Here is an 18,814-nt window from a genome sequence, read left to right on the forward strand (position 1 = left end):
ATTTAATAAATATTTTTTTCTGTTCAGCATTTTAATTTTTGCAGGTTAAAGTATTGCTTTAAAACAGTATCCCACAAATGTTTGTCCAAGGTGCTAATGTGCTTGGGTTATTTTTGTCAGTCAGAGCTGTTTGAAATTAATCTACAAAGAAGACATTTTTGCACTTTCTCTGTAAGGAACAGCTTCACAGAGGGTGTTCTTCTTAGTCCCATGGCTAGTAGTGATGAGCTGGGAGCTGTAAGCAGTCCAGATTGTCCCTTCTTCATGTTCCTGTGTCTAGTAAGTGGTAGAGACAGTGCGCTTGTTATTGTAGTGAATGTCTGATTTGTTTTGATTGCCTGTGAAACCAAATTTATAATAGAAAACTTCTGGAAAGTAATAGTAAAACTTATGTTGTCTTCTGATTAGATTCTGGGATGTCGTTTGTGTATATGTTTTTAAGACATTATTATTATACTCAGTAGGATGGAAGTTAATACTATTAATAGTAATTAGTGAGTAGTCATTTAATATACACCTGTCACTGTGTTTAATCTTTTATAAAAAATTTGACATTATTTTAATCATCACAGCCATGCTGTGTGGTAAATATATATAATCACTGTTTGATAGCATTTGAATCTGAATTATGGAGAAATTAAGTGGCTTGCTTCTGATTACTTGTAGTAGAAAAGCCATTATTTGAATCCAGATATACTTGATTGCAGAGTTAATGCTCTTAACCATGAAATTATTTTGCTTCAGCAGAGCTCATTTATTTTGATTGTTCACACTAAGGCTTGCATTATGGTCTCAGCCTCGCCTTGCTGATTTTAGTAATTAGCTCCTCTGCATGCTCTTAGGATTTCCAGAAGGAAATAACAGATGGTGTTCAAGGGGGACATGCCTCTGATAGATGATGGTATTGTTATATCTGAGAACTATGTTTCAGACACACACACAATTAATTGCTTTATCAAGAATGCTTGCTAGACCAGGTACTGGTGGCTCACACCTGCAATCCTCACTATTCTGGAGGCTGAGCTCTGAGGATCGAAGTTCAAAGCCAGCCTGGGGCAAGAAAAGTCCATGAGACTCTTATGACCAATTAACCACCAGAAAACTGGAAGTGGTACTATGGCTCAATGTGGTAGATCACTAAGTAGGCTTGAGCTAAATTGCTCAAGGACAGCACCCAGGCCCAGAGTGCAAGCCCCAAAACCAAACCAAAAAAAAAAACAAAAAACCCACCAAAAAACAGTGCTTGTAAGAATAACAGACAAACCATGGTCCATGCTACTTACAACTGTTCTATTCCCTAATGCATGTTAGCAAGCATTCAGTTATACTTTATCATTTTAGGAAAATCTTATTTGTCCCCAGGATCTGAGTAGTATAATTAGCCTGTTAGAAGTGATCCTGATAGACTGTTAGTTGGGAATCAGTGTTTTTTTCCTTTGACCAGCAGAGGGAGCTCTGTAATAGGTTATGAGTTAAATTCTATCCCAATGCACGAAGCCCCCTTTTCTTGGTTAAAGACCATTAGTAGGCAAGCATACAAACACTAAATCAGTGTCCCTATTTAGTTAGGAGATTGGGATATCTCATACTTGGCAAAATTAAGTAAGATTGATGTCATCAAAGCATCTCAACATAGTAATTTTTTCTCTCCCAGATTTCTTAGTGGTCCTTAACCAGAATTGGTATTCTCTTTCTGTAGCATGCTACTCTAAATATAGTTTTGGAGCTTTCATTACTTAAAAGGTCCTAACCAAGAAATTTAACAAAATAAAAATTGATAAAACTTTTAACAATTGATAAAGAATTGATTTTGGAGAAAGTTACTTCGTATGTATAAATAGTAATAGTAATAATATTTTATAGCTTTTTTTGGTCTGCTTCATTTGGGGGGGAATACTTGGCATTTTGCTTGTTACCTTACCACTTAGCTCTACCTTTAGATCTCATTTTATTTATTTGATTTGATTTAGCCACTACCAGGATTTGAACTCAGGTCCTTATGATTGCTTTTCAGTGGTGTTGTTCCAGTAAAGGAAGTGACAGGAGGAAGGATGGCTGTCACAGTAGTCAAGTACCCATTTACCCATGTCTTGCCATGCCATCATTCTCTGTGAGACTTAGTGACTATAATGCCACGGTCCTTACAATCACACTGCATGTTCTAGAGAGGTAGATTGGCTGTTGTCTCCCTGATTCTTCCTAGGCTTGTTAAGCTAATGGAGGCAGGAGGTAGATGACTATGCAAAGTTTTTTCCCCAGACTTGAGCCTTTCTAATTCGACTCTTACAAACTAAGGGGAGTAAGTAGGTGATTTATCTTTAGAACTTGCAATTAGGGGCTGGGATATAGCTCAAAAGTGAAGCGCTTTTCTAGCAAGTGTAATGTTCTGGGTTCAATCCCCAGGACTAAAATGGTAAAGACAAAAAAAAAATACAGTTAAAATTGGATTTTGTTCACAGAATTCTCCTTTGTGTCTCTAGAGTGATAGAGCCATTAATCTCTTTAAAATAGAATTTTAAGGTATAGTGGCATACTTAAGTTAAAGCAATTCTAGTAAATTACTGTAACAGTATTATATAGTGAAAACATGTATTTAGAGTTTCAGAAAGTCCTCAGGTGTATGAAGGCACCACTGTTGTGAGTTCCCTCCTTTAGAGCCAAAGGTCAGGCTCTTTTGAAAAGATTCTGTTTCAACACTGTCCATCAGATACACATGTCAGAACTGCATAAGAGAGAGATTCTTGACTCATGTCCTATTTTCTTTCCACCTGCAGTTTTCTGAAGGGGGCTGTTGTTATAAAAATTGCCTCTTTTGTGTTTTATCTTTTTCATTCTCTCTGGGATTATAACATTTGCATTTTGGGTAGTTAGGCCATAAAATATTTTAACACTTTTTCTTAACGACTGGAACCTAATTGTTCAATTTCTGATTGCTTCAGAATTTTAGAAACTATCACCAGAGAGTATTAAATGGCTGTGTATGTTTGTCACTCCTAGTTAACATCATAAGACAAGTGCACATACATATACTAGAGCTTAAACAGGACATTCAGCTTTGTTGGAATCATTCTTGAGGCCTCAGGGGTCTATCTGAGCTTTTTTTTCCTTCCCTTAATGTTAGTGCTCTACCAGTTGAGCCACAGGGTCACTGGCTATTTCTGAGTGGTATATTGAAGATAAGAGTCTCAAGGATTTTCCGGCCTGGGCTGGCTTCAAACTGTGATCCTCAGATCTCTGACCCTTGAGTGGCTAGGAACAGGCATGAGCCACTGATGCCAGGCTGGAATCATATTTCTGAGTAAGGCTGAAAAACTTTTCTGTACGATTTTCAGAGTAAGTCTTTGGCTTGCAACTCTGGTTCTAGGCTTTATACACTGAGTCACTTTGGGAAAACTATTTCTTTTGGAGCCCTTCAGTTTCCTAGTCTGAAAAAAACAGCATAGAAAAATTTCTGTTTTGTAGCCGGAATATACAATATTTAGTGTTTAAATGCTAAAAAATGGTAGGTATTATAGTAAGTACTTACGAATCCTATGAGTACTTTTGTATTACACCTAAACATTCCTGCAGTTGGGCTGCTTATCTCCATCCTCATTCCTTTTTTCTTGACAATTAACAACTTTTTAAAATCTCTATTGTTGGTTATTAACTCTATTTTCTAAGTGCTACCTTAAATGTATCTGAGCATTGACATGAAAATGCTTGAATTAAAGGAAGGTCGCATATCTCTTTCAGGAATGTTTTACAAATGTGCTGAGAAGAAAATGGAAGTGTGTGTGTGTGTGTGTGTGTGTGTGTGTGTGTGTGTGTGTGTTTGTGTGTTTGTGTTAAATTCCTTGGCAATAAGAAGATAGATATTTTTGAGAATCTGTTAAGTAGCTCAACATAGCAGATGACAGATTCTAAAGAAGTCCAGACTTTGGATCCCCATGAGCCCTCTTTTGTGAAGTTTCAACCTCTTATCTTAATACTGTGGAATTTATTACTGACTGGATTGTTTTACATTCCTGAAAGATAATCTCTGTGGCTCCCTGTGTATTTTATCAGAAGCTCCTGCTTGGATGACATTTACAATAGAAGAACAGACATCTTGGTACTCAGACTTTTCTCACAGTTTCATAAATAGCCAAGGTCATCCTGCCAGAATACAGACTAAGTCCTAATTGTTTGTGCAGTTTTCTTATTGTGTGCAGATGTTGGGTCCACATTTATCTTCGGAAACCATTAGCTTTTTAAATTTTTTTTGGATGAACTAAAAAGCATAGACACTTAGTGCCTGAAAATTTGTTCAAGACACCCTGCCAGACCATGTATTAGACATGAACATACCACATCTCACTGTGACTTGGGTGAAGGGCTCATGGACTGCATTTCTGGGAATTTAAGGTACTGCTTCATAGTTATATTGGTAAGAGGAAAGGCAAGAATAGCTACAAGGAAATACATCTTCCCAGCTGGGCGCTGGTGGCTCATGCCGATAATCCTAGCTACTCGGGAGGTTGAGCTCTGAGGATTGAGGTTCAAAGCCAGTCCGTGAGACTCTTATCTGCAGTTAACCACAGAAAACCAGAAATGGCTCTGTGGCTCAATTGGTAGAGTGCTAGCCTTGAGCTGAAGAGCTCAGGGACAGTTCTCAAGCCCTCAGTTCAAGTCCCACAAAAGAAAAAAACAAAGACACACACAAAAAAATCCGGCACAATAGTGATGAAAAACTAAGGAAAGTAAGTCTTAAAGATATTCTTTGGCTCTTCTGCCTACGTGATAGGTAAAATCAATCTTGATCAGTTAATGAAATCTGTTTCTCTGGTGCCCCAATCTGTTCTGATCAGCTTGCTTTTGTTCAGAAAGAAATGGAGATGAGTTCTCCCCTCCTTCCCTCTCTTCTCTCCTCTGTCCTCTCTCTCTCCTCTCTCCCTCCCCCACCTCTGTCTCTTTCTCTCTTTGTTTCCTTTTTTTTTTTTTTTCAAGTCCTGGAACTTGAATTCAGGGCCTGGGCACTGTCTTTGAGCATTCTCACACTACCACTTGAGCCACAGCACCACTTCTGGCTTTTTCTGTGAATGTGGTATCAAAGAATTGAGCCAGGGCTTCGTGCATGCTAGGCAAGCACTCTACTGCTAGGCCATGCTCCCGGCCCTGGCTCCTGGCTTTGAACGGAATATTATGGTTACCCAGCACAACTTGAATAATTTCTATAAGTAAATGAGTTGATACATGGAAAGCAATTAGATGCCAAGGAACAAAACCAAAACCCCCAACCATACACATAACTAATAGTAGACTTAAAACCCAAACCAAAGAAAAACTTCTAAATGCTCTAAGAAAAGTTCACATGATATCATAGTATTCTAAACCAGAAGGAAACACTGAGGGATCACTAGAGTTTTTCTTTGCAGATGTTTACATATAAACATTTGCATTGGGGCCGGAAGTTTGGCCTAGTGGTTAAAGTGCTTGCCTAGCATGCACGAAGACCTGGGTTCGATTCCTTGGTACCACATACATAGAAAAAAGCCGGAAGTGGTGCTGAGGCTCAAGTGGTAGAGCTCTAGCCTTGAGAAAGTCCAAGGACAGTGCTCAGGCCCTGAGCTCAAGCCCAGGACTGGCAAAAAAAAAAAAAAAAAGAAAGAAAAAAAAACATTTGCATTATGTATAAAGAGAAGAAAATGTAGGCTTTTACCTAGTTCCCTGTTTTGAACAGCTAATTACTATTCAGGTGAAGAACTATTGTAGGAATTAAGGAAAGAATAGGTTGCACAGTGTGGTTTTACCTAGGGACAAATCTGAAACATGGAAGTTTGAAATGGAGGTCATAAAGTCATTGACTCCTTTTTAGTTAGCACTCTGTTGGCATCATTATGTAAATCCAAAATTAGAATTGAACAGTAGAGGAAAGTGATCTTGCTGCTTTGTTTGAAAATTGAATTAGTGACATGTAATTTAAAAACCATAGGCATCACTTAAGAGTGTGCAGTTAGTGGTTTTTCATACATTCACACTTGTGCAGCCATCACCCTCTCCTCTTATTCTGTTCCCCTCATCAAAGGCATGGGGATTTGAAACCAGCCATGGGCTTGCCAGGCAGGTAGTCTCACTTTATCAGTTGAGCAACCCAGCCTTGTTTTGTTTTAGTTATTTTTCTTGTTATTTGTTAGTCTTGTGGTTTTGTCCCTCTCACGTAAGGAGACCATATGGGACATAGGCCCATGCTCCTTCCCCTGCTTATGTGATTGAGATGGGCTGACCTTGAAGTGTGATCTCCAGATCTCCACATTCTGAGTGGCAAGAATTATAGGCATGCACCACCAGCACTCAGCGGGATTGTTGCTTTTTTAAAAAAAAAATGTAATTTTATTGTGATTATTAAGAAGGTTGTACAGAGGGATTATCATTTCTTAAATCAGGTAATGAGGACATTTCTTTTTTTGGGGGGATGGTGTTACCCCTTCCTTCACTTTCCCTCAGTTTCCCCCTCCCATTTCTTCCTACAAGTTACAGAGGTCATTTTCCACATTGGATTGTTGCTTTTACATAGCATTTTTCAACAAAAAAGTAGCAGAAGGTATTGTTTATCATTTAACTCCTTTGCCTGTGGGCCTAGACAGATTGCCCTTTTAGCTTGATAAATGTGGCTCACAGAGAAAAATAGGCCAGTTAAAATACAGGAGTTCATGTATTTCCTGCACCACATAAAAGAATCTGCAAGATGTGATTGTTTTTAAGGCTTTGCTCAGTCCAGTCTCCCTGTGGCTTCAAGTTTCTTCTATTATTTCACTGAATGTCTTCCTTGCCTGGGATACATCTGAAAAAAAGTGCCCTGGTTCAAGTTGAAACAGAAAGCTGGTCAGCCAACCAACGGAAGCCCTGGGGATAGCGCAGCCTTTAATCAGCTTGGAGTGATGGTCTTAAGCCTTTCAGCAGAGTCGGGCTGCTGTCCAGCACTTGATCATCTAACTAGACGATGCTGAAAGAAAAGTTCAAAGATAAAGTTCCTGGGAAATTCCATTCCCTCACTCTTTCTGCACTTTACTTAATGGAAGCACTAACATGTCAAGAGTCTTCAGTTTGGTTTCAGAGCATTTACAATGTAAATGCTTAACACCTGACAGCTGGAATTTGATCCTATCCTTGTTGGTTACTAGCTATGAAATCTTAGGCAAAATTCTCACCGCTGAAGTGGGGAAAATAACATGTACTTCAGAAGATTCTCTGAGGATCAAATGAGGTAGTGCTTTGGCTCTTGGTAGCAGTACAGGTCCTCTTTCCCTCCTCCATTCTGTGCTGGTCCATGACTTTGGATGAGACTCGTGTGAATGCACCTAGTAGAAAGCCTGAGAGACTCAGAGGTATTTAGTGAGTGTTGATTGAATTTGATTTCCTCCAGGATAGATCTCTTTTTGTGGATAACATAGGGTGGTACGTGTGAATGAGGGGCTGGGGTAAAGACAGACAGACTATATATCCAGACTAAATCTAGACTACATTTTCTGGTTAATAAAGCACTTCAAAATTTAATGGCTTAAAATAGCAACCATTTTACTTGATTCATGATTCTGTAGGTGGGCTGCTAAGTTGCACTCAGCTAGACATTTCTTTTGGTCTGGTCTGGTTAGCTTTGCTGTGTGTTCAGCTGGGAAAGCAGCAGCTAGGACCGACTTGATGAAGGCCTCAGCTAAGGACCAGGCTCTTCCACATGCTTTGTGTTATACATCTCACAAACTCACTGCTTTATTTACATGGTAGTAGAATACACAAGAAATTTAGAACTCTTACTTGTATTGCAGTGAGGACCGAGGTTATAGATTTATTTATTTTTTATTTTTTTGCCAGTCCTGGGGCTTGAACTCAGGGCATGGGCGCACTCTCCCTGAATTTCTTTTGTTCAAGGCTAGCACTCTACCACACTTGAGCCATAGCACCACTTCGGCTTTTTCTGTGTATGTGGTACCAAGGAATTGGTACCAAGGAAGCTGTGTCTAGCACAGCTTCATGCGTGCTAGACAAGCACTCTATCACTAAGCCGTCTTCTCAGTTAAGGATATAGATTTTTATTTATGGTACTGGAGATTAAAACCAGGGCCTTACGCATGCTAGGCAAGTGCTCTACCATTTGAGCCATACCCCAGCCCTAGGATAGGAAGATATTTTTGTTTTTTTGCCAGTCCTAGGCTTGAGCTTCAGGGCCTGAGCACTGTCCTTGAGCTTTCTCAAGGCTAAAGCTCTACCACTTGAGCCTCAGCACCACTTCTGGCTTTTTTCTATGTATGTGGTACTGAGGAATCGAACTGGGTCTTCATGCATGTTAGGCAAGCACTCTACCACTAGGCCAAACTCCTAGCCCCTGTTTTGGTTTTGTTTGTGGGTCATGGGGCTTGAACTCTGGGCCTGAGCACTGTCCCTGAGCTCTTCAGCTCAAGGCTACCACCCTACTCCTGAGCCACAGCCCCCCTTCCCATTTTTTAGTGATTAGTTGAAGATAAGAATCTCATGTTCTTTAGTGCACTGGGCTGGCTTTGAACCTTGATCCTCAGCCTCCTGAGTAGCTAGGATTACAGATGTAGGCAACGTGTCTGGCAGATTTTCTTCTTATATTTTAAAATCATGGATATATATCATTTTTCTAGGGATTTTCTGTTGTGTTTCTGAAATTAACTTTAGGTCTTTGTTAATCTGATATAGATATCTATCTATATCTATATTAGATATAGATATCTATAAATGATATAGATTGCTTAAATGATTATATCTAATATTAGATATAGATATAGAAGTATATAATCATTTAAGCTATCATTTCTAAGAAGTGTGTGAATTTCACTCGGCTTATGTTTGAATAGGTATTGAGATTTAAAAAAAATCTAATTCCAAAATTTATTTTAGTTTTTAGAACTTTGAATTCTTGTAGATATCAGGTATTGACATTAAGCTGAAAGCAGAAATATTTTATGTAGACTATGCAGAATTTTTGATTCTTAACCATTGAAAGAGATTAAAAAAAAAACAGCACTTAATATAGCTGGATGCCAGTGGCTCATGCCTGTAATCCTAGCTGTTCAGGAGACTGAGATGTGAGGATCATGGTTCGAAGCTGGCCCAGGCAGCAAAGTCTGTGAGACTCTTATTTCCAGTTAATCACTACAATACCAGGAGTGGAGCTGTGGCTCAAACTTGGAGAGCACTAGCATTGAACACAAAAGCTCAGGGACAGCATCCTAGCCCTTAGGTCAAGCCCCTTGACTGACCATCCACCCCCCCCCAAAAAAACCCCAAAACAAAAACAAGTTAATGTTTTTGTTTACAAAATGCCAGCTCTAGGTTTCACCCCTAGCACTAGAAGAACAGAAACAAAAACAGCTACATAATATTTCACAGAGTGGATAGATTGTGATTTTTGTAATTTTGTCTGTGTGTGTATTTTTCTTTCCTAGATCTTGAATTTATCCAGAAAAATCACCTCACTGTATTATCCTCCTAACTACCTATGGCAGAAAGAAGTGTGTATGGCAGATTCTAAACAAGTATTTTTGTGCTTTTCACTTGTTTTTAAATCTAAATAACATAGATATTATTTATTACAGAAAACTCAAAAATATATTATTCACAGCTTACTCAGTTGCTGGAGTGTGCAAATCTTTCTGTATAGGAAAAGAGACCCTGGGTTTCACATAAACAGGGAAACCTTGGATTTTATTCAGGTCCATGAGAAATACTTTGAGCATTTGTAGATTTGTACATTTTTCTGCAGTTTCCCTGGATTTATGGAGGATCGCTCAGAAAGGCCTACTGATAAAGAGATGGTAGCTTCCCTGAGATCTATTTACTACAATTAACCTAAAATATAAGGTTTCTTTTTACCTTTTATTTTTCTTGGTTTTCAGGAAGGGATGAGACCATTCAGCCTGCAAAACCATCTTTCCTTGAGTACTTTGAACAAAAAGAAAAGGAAAATCAGATCAACAGCTTTGGCAAGAGTATACCTGGCCCGCTGAAAAATTCTTCAGAGTGGAAAATACCACAGGATGGAGACTATGAGTTTGTGAGTAATGTCAGAATTAAATGGTTATGTCTTCTGAAGCTGTTTGCAATATCACCCATCTAGTTTTGTCCGTTCATGACAGTGCCCTGGGCATGGTTCACCCACCCCTCTCCCAATCTGTTTTTTTATTGTATTTTACTTTTTTTAGTTGATTTTCTGTAAGTACCTCCAGTAGCAGCTTCTGAGCCAAGAACCTCATTTATTTGTAGTGTGTGTGTGTGTGTGTGTGTGTGTGTGTGTGTGTGTGTATGTGTATGTGTATGCATGCATGCATGCCATCCCTAGGGCTTAAACTCAGCAGACTGGGCACTGTCCTTGAACTTTTTTGCACAAGGCTAGTGCTCTTAACACTTGAGCCACAACTGTACTCTGGCCTTTTGCTTGTCAGTTGAAGGCAAGAGTCTTACAGCATTTCCTGCCTGGATTGGCTTCCAAACATGATAGTCAGATATCAGCTTTCTAAGTAGCTAGGATTATAGGTGTGAACCACTGGTGTCTGGACAGAAATATACAGTATTTTCACTGGCATTTGCTGTTCTGTGGTCTCTGATGAGTAATATCAATTTTGCTTTAAAATCCTTTATCTGGGCTAGGAGTGTAGCCTGGTGGTAGGATACTTGCCTAGCATGCACGAAACCCTGGGTTTGATTCCTTGGCGCTACATACACAGAAAAACCAGAACTGGTGCTGTGATATTTCAGTTAGGTACTGATGACTCACACCGAAGTCCTAGCTACTTAGGATCTGAGATCTGAAGATCTGCCAACTTGGGCAGTAAAAGCCATAAAACTTTTATCTCCAGTTAACAATCAAAATGTCAGAAGTAGAACTGTGGCTCAAATGGTAGAGCACTATCCTTGAACATAAAAATTCAGGGACAGTACCCAGGCCCTGAGTTCTAGGATTGGCTAACTAACTAAATGCCCCTAGTCCTTTTTACTTTGGCTGTTTTTTTGAATACAGTCTTAAATTTTTCTTAGAGTTGGCTTAGAACAAATTTTCCTATTTATATGTCCCAATATCTGGGATCATAGGTGTTAACCACTGTACCCCACTTGCTTGTTAAGATGGTTATCTCATTAACTTTGTGCCCAGAATGGCCTTGAATTGAAAACTTTCTAATCTCTGCTTCCTAAATAGCTGGGATTAGAGGTGTGTACCCCTATGACTCCCCATCTCCCCTTGTTTTTAAAGCAAGGAATAGATTTATACAGAGGTATATATATATATATTTACATATCATCAAATAATTTTTTTACAGAGGTATATTTTTTACCAATCTGTTGCTGGTTATATAAACTAGACTCTAAGACTAATGTAATCATAACATCATGTTTCATAGGAGAGTAAGCATAGTCCATCTTTTAGCCAAGCATTATTAGTCTGCCCCAGTTGCCAAGTCAGAGTTAACAAGTGCAGTCTCTAGGGCCTAGAGTTACTAATTGCTGTAATCAAATCCTGACATTTTAAAGTTTGAATCTATTTACAATCAGGGCCAGATTTTGTTCAGTTACTTTATGTTATAATTTAAAATCAGAAAAGAAAAACAACTGTAAGTTCAGTAATTTGTTCTTCATCAAGAAGATTCCAGAGGATGAAAAATATTTTTAAAAATACAAATTAGTTATTAACCTAGGAGACAAAGATTTAATTTTTGCCTAACTTAAATGTAAATCTCCCTTTTCCCTTCCTTTGTGTTAAATGCAGGGCCTCGGGCTTTTTTTTTTTTTTTTTGGTGGGTCATGGGGCTTGAACTCAGCCTGGACACTGTCCCTGAGCTCTTCACCTCAAGGCTACTGCCCTACCCTTGAGCCAAACTCCACTTCCCATTTTCTACAGGTTAGTTGGAGATAAGAGTCTCAGGTCCTTTTGTGCCCCAGCTAGCTTTGAACCCTGATCCTCAGATCTCAGCCTCCTAAGTAGCTAGGATTACAGGCATGAGCCACTGCGCTAAATTCCTCGGGCTTTTGAGCCATACTTTAACCCAGCGCTTGTTTGAATTTGGGGTCTTGTGCTTGCTAGGTTGGTGCTATGCTGCTCAAGCCATACCTCCAGTTCTGTAAATTAGAACCATGAAGTTGAGTTGTTATGCAATTAGCTTACATGCTCTCTTGACAGTACTGGGGCTTAAACACAAAGCCTTGTATTGCTTTATGTGTGTTCTGCCACTTGAGCTATGCTCCCAGACCTTTCTGCTTTGTGTATTTTTGGATAATGTCTCGCTTTTTTACCCCCAAACTAGTTTAGACTCCCCTGCTCCAGTCTCCTCCTCTTAATTTCTTTGAGCTGTCAAAAATACTTCATTCAATGGCTTTTCTTTGCTTCACCTCCCCTCCCCACCTTTTTTTCTTACATGGGCTCTTGACAGTTCCAGTAATCCACATTCCTTGGATGTAAGAGCTGCAAATAAAAGATTTATGTCATCCTTATTGTCATCCAAAGTGAGAATCTCCATTTGTAATAATTAGTATACCTAGGATTTTCCAAGCAGAGGGTCACAATAGCACAATAGTTATGTGCATATGACCATTTAGGATGATGCTAAGCGACATGAACTCCAGGATAAGGAAACAAGAGGTTTATCTTTGTGTGTGTGTGGTTTTCTTTCTTTCTTTCTTTCTTTCTTTCTTTCTTTCTTTCTTTCTTTCTTTTCTTTTCTTTCTTTCTTTCTTTCTTTCGTTCTCTCTCTCTCTCTCTCTCTCTCTTCTCTCCTCTCTCTTCTCTCCTCTCTCTCTCTCTCTCTCTCTCTCTCTCTCTCTCTCTCTCTCTCTCTCTCTCTCTCTCTCTCTCTCTCTCTCTTTCTTTTTTTTTGTGGGTCATGGGGCTTGAACTCGGCCTGGGCAGCGCTATCCCTGAGCTCTTCAGCTCAAGGCTACCACTCTAGCCCTGAGCCACAGCCCCACTTCCCATTTTTCTAGTGATTAGTTGGAGATAGAGTCTCTAGTGCACAGGCTGGCTTTTGAACCTTGATTCTCAGATCTCAGCCTCCTGAGTAGCTAGGATTACAGGCGTGAGCCACCATGAGGCTTTTGGTTGTTTTTAATGTACTATGTGAAGTTATTTCTTTTCTCTTTTTTTTCCCCTTATGGTTTATCCCATGATGTTACTACATCTGTCTTTGGCACCTGGTATATTGTATATACGTTTTGTGTGTTCAAATTAGGGAAGGGAAAGGAAGGGGAACAACAAGATGACGAGACAAAGGACAAAGAGTAAACCAACATAACAGGAATATTCACAAAACAATATGTCGGAAATGAACTTTACAACCCTGGGGCATGTGGGAGAAAAACATGGAAAAGGGAGAAGGGGTAATAATGTTCGAGAAGTAATGTACTCACTGCATTGTGAATGTAACTGTAATCTCTCTATACATCACCCTGACAATAAAATCAAAGAAAGAAAGTACATACGTGAGAATCTGTTAGGACTCAAAGTACATGGAGGTAGGAGGATAGAGTTCAAGGCCAGCCAGGGCTACACAGTGAAATTTATTTATTTTTTAAAAAGAGGCCTCTGACAGGAAATTAAAAAACAAAAACATGACATGAAACCTTTTTCCAATACAAGTCAGCATCTTTAGTCTTTAATAGCATGTTCTTCAAGCTCTGACAATTCTTGTGTGGAAGTCGGGCCTCTTTCCTCCACTGCTTACTTCATTATGCTGCTGTAGTTTGATTATTAATGAACTGACAATGTGGGGAGAAAAGGTATTGAAGTGATTTGGAAGCAAAAGTTGGTTGATGGCCTTTTACTGTATTTCTAAGGAAATGACACAGCTTGAGTGGTTCTACGCATCTTTTTTTTTTTCTTTTTCTTTTTTTCCCCTGGCTGACTAGATTTCACATTTGTTCAGCAGTTCTTTGTATGGACCTGGGTTATGCCTCTATGTATCATGCTGGTTTAGTTGAGTGGCATTGTATCTGGCTGTTAAGATGAGTAGAATCAAGCTTTTAGTGTTGAATCCCTTCTGCCTTCTTCTTAGTAGCTTTAAACATATTGTTCATTTGAAGCCAGCCAGGGTTCCCTTCTCTTCTCATCCTTGCTAGCAAGCTCATTTGTCTTTTCTCTCTTTCTTTTTTTTTTTGGCCAGTCCTGGGCTTGTGCTTAGGACTTGAGCATTGTCCTTGGACTTTCTCAGGGCTAGAGTTCTAATACTTGAGCCTCAGCACCACTTCCAGCTTTTTTTCTATGCATGTAGTACTGAGGAATCAAACCAGGATCTTCGTGCATGCTAGGCAAGCACTCTACCGCTAGGCCTAACTCCCGCCCCCTAAATGGATCAGTACTCCTTTTTCCATCTGACAGAGTTGGGGAAAAACTCAGGGCCTTGCAATTATTAGACAAGCACCCTATCACTTGAGCCACCCTCCAGCCCCCTAAACATTTTGTCTCTCCGGACTTAAGTTTCCTCATCTGCAGAATGGGGAAAATGTTGGGATAGAATCTATCCCAAAGGATAGATTCTGTGGGGGAAAGTTAAATGGGATAATGCATTAAACGCTTCATGTTTGCCAGCCTTCTCTTCTTTCCCTCTACCTGCCCTCCTTTATTGAAACATTATCTACAGAATCAGTTGCAGTTATCTAAATCTTCCTCCATATCAGAGCAGAGCTCTATTCCCAAAGAAACCATGATCCAAAGGAACTGATTTTAAAATTACTCCCCAAAAAAGGGAATGGAAATACTGCGACTTATAGATTGATTCTGGAAGTACTCATATCAGTTTTGTGACTTTCCAGTCTCTCTTTCTCTCCGTTCAGTATAGTATTGCTTTCTAGCCCCCTTTCATTTCCTGGTAATTTTCAAATAGTGAAGCTGAGTACTTACGTTGTAACAGCATACTTTGGTCAGTAGATGCCGCCCTTTCACTTCTTGTGTGCAGTGTGCTGTAGAACATTTTTAGAGCAGGGTGGCCAGCTGTGTACAATAAGTAGTAATATTAATTCACCATCATAGAAGTTTGGGCATCGTGAGATGTGAATAGACCCACCAAATCAGTGAAGATCACATTATATTGGAAGAGCAATGGTGCCAGCCCTAGCCTTAGCTGGATCCTTTGGTTTGAATTTCACATTGTGGTCTTGTATTATATCAGGCATAATACCATCTTTCTCACATACCACACAGAGCTAGAGAAAAGGATCAAATTAAATGTAGCTTCGATTATCTGAGCCAAATTTATTTTCAGAACTGTCGTAAAATTGTGTTAGATAATTATCAGGCTGTTTCTGTTTATGGTCCACTGTGCATTAAACTAATATTACTTATTTTATTATTTTACATTTTACCTTTGTTTAAAAAAAAGTCGTTAGCTCTTTGCTAATGACAGAGATCACAGAGGCAACAGAAAGTTAAGGGAGCAGTTAACATCCCTTTGGTATGTTTTTATTTGCTGATAAGTATTACCACTGCTTTCCAAGTGCTTAGTGATTCTCATCTGTAATCTTTGTTCCTCAGGAGTCTGCGAATCAAGGTTTGAAGCCAGGCCAGGCAGGAAAGTCTGAGATTTTTTTTTTTTTTTTGGTCGCTGTGGGGCTTGAACTCTGGACCTGGGAGCTTGTCCCTGAGCTCTTCAGCTGAAGGCTAGTGCTCTACCACTTTGAGCCACAATGCCACTTCTGGTTTTCTAGTGGTTATTGGTGGTAAGAGTCTCATGGACTTCCATGCCTCAGCTGGCTTTGAACTGTGATCCTCGGATCTCAGCCTCCTGAAGAGGTAGGATTACAGGCATGAGTGGTGCCCAGCTAAAAGTCTATGAGAATCTTATCTCTAATTAACCACCAAAAAAACTGGAAGTGGCTCCGTGGCTCAAGTGATAAAATACTAGCTTTGAGCAAAAGAATCTCACGGACAGTGCTTAGGCTCTGAATTCAAGCCCCAGAACAGACAACTCCTCCCCCCAAGAAAAGAAATATTATCATTGCTTAATAATTCAGTTATAGGTACATTTAATGCAGATAAGAGTAAAGACATACATCGTTTGTTTGGTGATTCTTACAGTGTTCCTGTGCGGAAACAAGGTAGTGTTTTTAGTTATTTTTTTTATAGCTGGAGAAATGGAAGTCCAAAGACCTGTTTAAAAGACAAGATTTCTCTCTTCATGACAGAATCATGTCTACAGCCCAAAGCACCAGGTAGTTCCTAGTTTTGTTAACTCCTGGGTCTTTTCTCATGTGAAAACCTCAGCACAATGCTGTGCGTTCATACTAGGTACTTTCTGTTTTGCAGACCAAGAAAGAGTCATTTAAGAGTAATAGTGGGGCTAGGAGTTTGGCCTAGTGGTAGAGTGCTTGCCTAGCATGCACGAAGACTTGGGTTTGATTCCTTGGTACCACATATATATTGGAAAAAAAAAAAAAAAAGCTAGAAGTGTTGCTGAGGCTCAAGTGGTAGAGCTCTAACCCTGAGAAAGCCTAAGGACAGTGCTCAGGCCCTGAGGTCAAGCCCAGGACTGGCCAAAAAAAAAAAGGAATAGTGGTAGACACAAAACTAATAGGGAAAAATAGATTTCAGGTTTATTTTGTCCCTGGGAATTTCATGAAGTTGGAAGAGTATCATTGACTTAATCGTCCCCCCCCATGAGCTCTATTTTTTCCCCCGTGCTTATTCAGAATGTATTAGAGATGATACACAAGCTTTGCATTTATTCATTCTTTTCTTTTTTCTCCCAGTCCTGGGGCTTTAGCTCAGGGCCTGGGCACTTTCCTTGAGCCTCTCTGTGCTCAAAGCTAGCACTCTTACCACTTGAGTCACAGCACCATTCCAAGCCTTTTCTGTGTATGTGGTACTGAAGAATCAAAACCAGTCCTTTATGTATGCTCAGCAAGCACTCTACCACTGGGCCATACTCCGAGCCCAATTTAGTCATTTTTAAGGTAAATAATAAGAACAATTTAATGTTTTTTTTTGGCTTGAATTCTGGGCCTGGGCATTGTCCCTGAGCTCCTCAAGCTCAAGGCTTCCACCCTGCCCCTTGAGCCATAGCACCATTTCCACTTTAAAAGTTTAAAGAAGTATGCTGAGTGCTCCTGGCTCATACCTCTAATCCTAGCTATCAGAAGGCTGAGAACTGAGGATCAAGGTTCAAAGCCAGCCCAAGCAGGAAAGGCCATGAGACGCCTATCTCTATTTAAGCATCAAAAAAGCTGGAAGTAGAGCTGTGGCTCAAGTGTTAGAGTGATAGCCCTGAGCACAAAAGCTCAGGGACAACACCCAGACCTTCTTTCAAGCCCTAGGACTGGGGAGCGTGTGCATGGATACACACAGTTGCAGACACACACACACACACACACACACGCGCATGCTCAGTAAAAAATATGATTTGGGAACTCAGAAGATTAAAAGGAACATAGGAGGGAGGATAACTGACCATGAACTAGATGGATCTATTAATCCTGATACGAGATCAGTAATTCTAGACAAGTTGCTTAACTTGGTGTCAATGTACTGACTACATTTTACCTTAGGGTTATAGAGAAGGTTAAGTTTTAAAGTGCTTTTAAAGCACTTAGCTTTATGACTAACAGAGTGAACATTCAGGTCATTTTCTCTGTATGGATAGCACTTAAGGTAGAAGATGGATAAACTACCAAAGGAAAGAGGTTAATAAGGTGGCTGCCCAAAAAAGGGAGGTAGGAGGAAGTTCAAGACTTAATTTTGTATTTTGTTAAAGGCCCTGACAATGCAGCTTTTTTTTTTTTTTTTTTTTTTTTTTGTGGGTCACGGCCTTGAACTCAGCCTGGGTGCTGTTCCTGAGCTCTTCAGCTCAAGGCTACTTACCTATCCTTGAGCCAAGCCCCATTTTCCATTTTCTAGCGAGTGATTGTAGATAAGAGTCTCAGGTCCTTTTGTGTCCGGGCTGGCTTTGAACCTTAGTCCTCAGATCTCAGCCTCCTGAGTAGCTAGGATTACAGGTGTGAGTCATCACGCCCGGCTACAACTCCTATTTTCTAGCTCAAATATACTTTGCTTTGAAGCCATTTGTTTATTTTGTAATGCTGGGTATCAAATCCGGGGCCTTATTCACGCTAAGTAAGTGGTCTATCACTAAGCCATATCCCCAACCCATAGAAGCATTTATTTAATATTGAAGATGGAGCTCAATTCTGTTAGGTTTAAGCATCGAAATCCCAACACTCTTTTCTCTTAAATTGCTTTCCTTCTCCCTTTGACTCTGAACAGTTCCTACATGGATATTCTTTTCAAACTAGTTTGCATTCTAGTGATGCTGTTGTTATTGTGAAGTAGCTCAAACAAGTGTGTATGAGAGCAGAGTGGGGAGCAGAAGAGAGACAGGGGAGCTGTAACAAATCAGCTGTCTCATGCTCTTGCCGGTGCTTCTGAATGAATTCTGCATTACCCTTGGTGGCTAACTGCTGGAAGAAGGGCAGGCTCACGTTCACTTGTGGACTCACTTCTCCCTTCCATTTGCGTTTTGAAGGAAAATCATGGCAAAATCATCAGATACAGATGTCTTCAGGGAAGGTGTTTAAAATGAAGTAAAGTCAGGAAGCTGGCTAAGCTCTCCCAAGCGCTTTTACTCCAGATATGGTAGGACCAGGCATATGGTTATTCTTGCACACTGGGATAGAAGTGTTCCATTCCAGAATCAAGTGGAAGTTTTCCACTTTTGGAAGTGCCTCTGAAGCTGTAATTATAAACCACAACCATTCTAGGATTAATTTAAAACAGTTCATGGGATGAATTAAGATCTTGCAATAAAAATATCATATACAATGTGTCACATTATATGTGGTAATTTCTATCCAAGCCAGT

The 18,814-nt window shown here is 39.8% G+C and overlaps 1 protein-coding gene across 1 annotated transcript in view; it reads left to right on the forward strand.

Annotated features, from left to right (window-relative positions):
* Stk4 (serine/threonine kinase 4) overlaps window positions 1-18,814 on the forward strand; it is a 69,777-nt gene that overhangs the window by 30,421 nt on the left and 20,542 nt on the right. Inside the window, exon 10 of the mRNA XM_090352415.1 lies at window positions 9,879-10,036. Within this exon, the coding sequence (XP_090208541.1) occupies window positions 9,879-10,036 (158 nt within the window). The remainder of the gene's footprint in view (window positions 1-9,878; window positions 10,037-18,814) is intronic.

Source organism: Megascapheus bottae, chromosome 18 (assembly GCF_031878675.1).
Source record: "Megascapheus bottae isolate mThoBot1 chromosome 18, mThoBot2.hap1, whole genome shotgun sequence".
In the NCBI taxonomy this organism is placed as follows: Eukaryota; Metazoa; Chordata; class Mammalia; order Rodentia; family Geomyidae; genus Megascapheus; species Megascapheus bottae.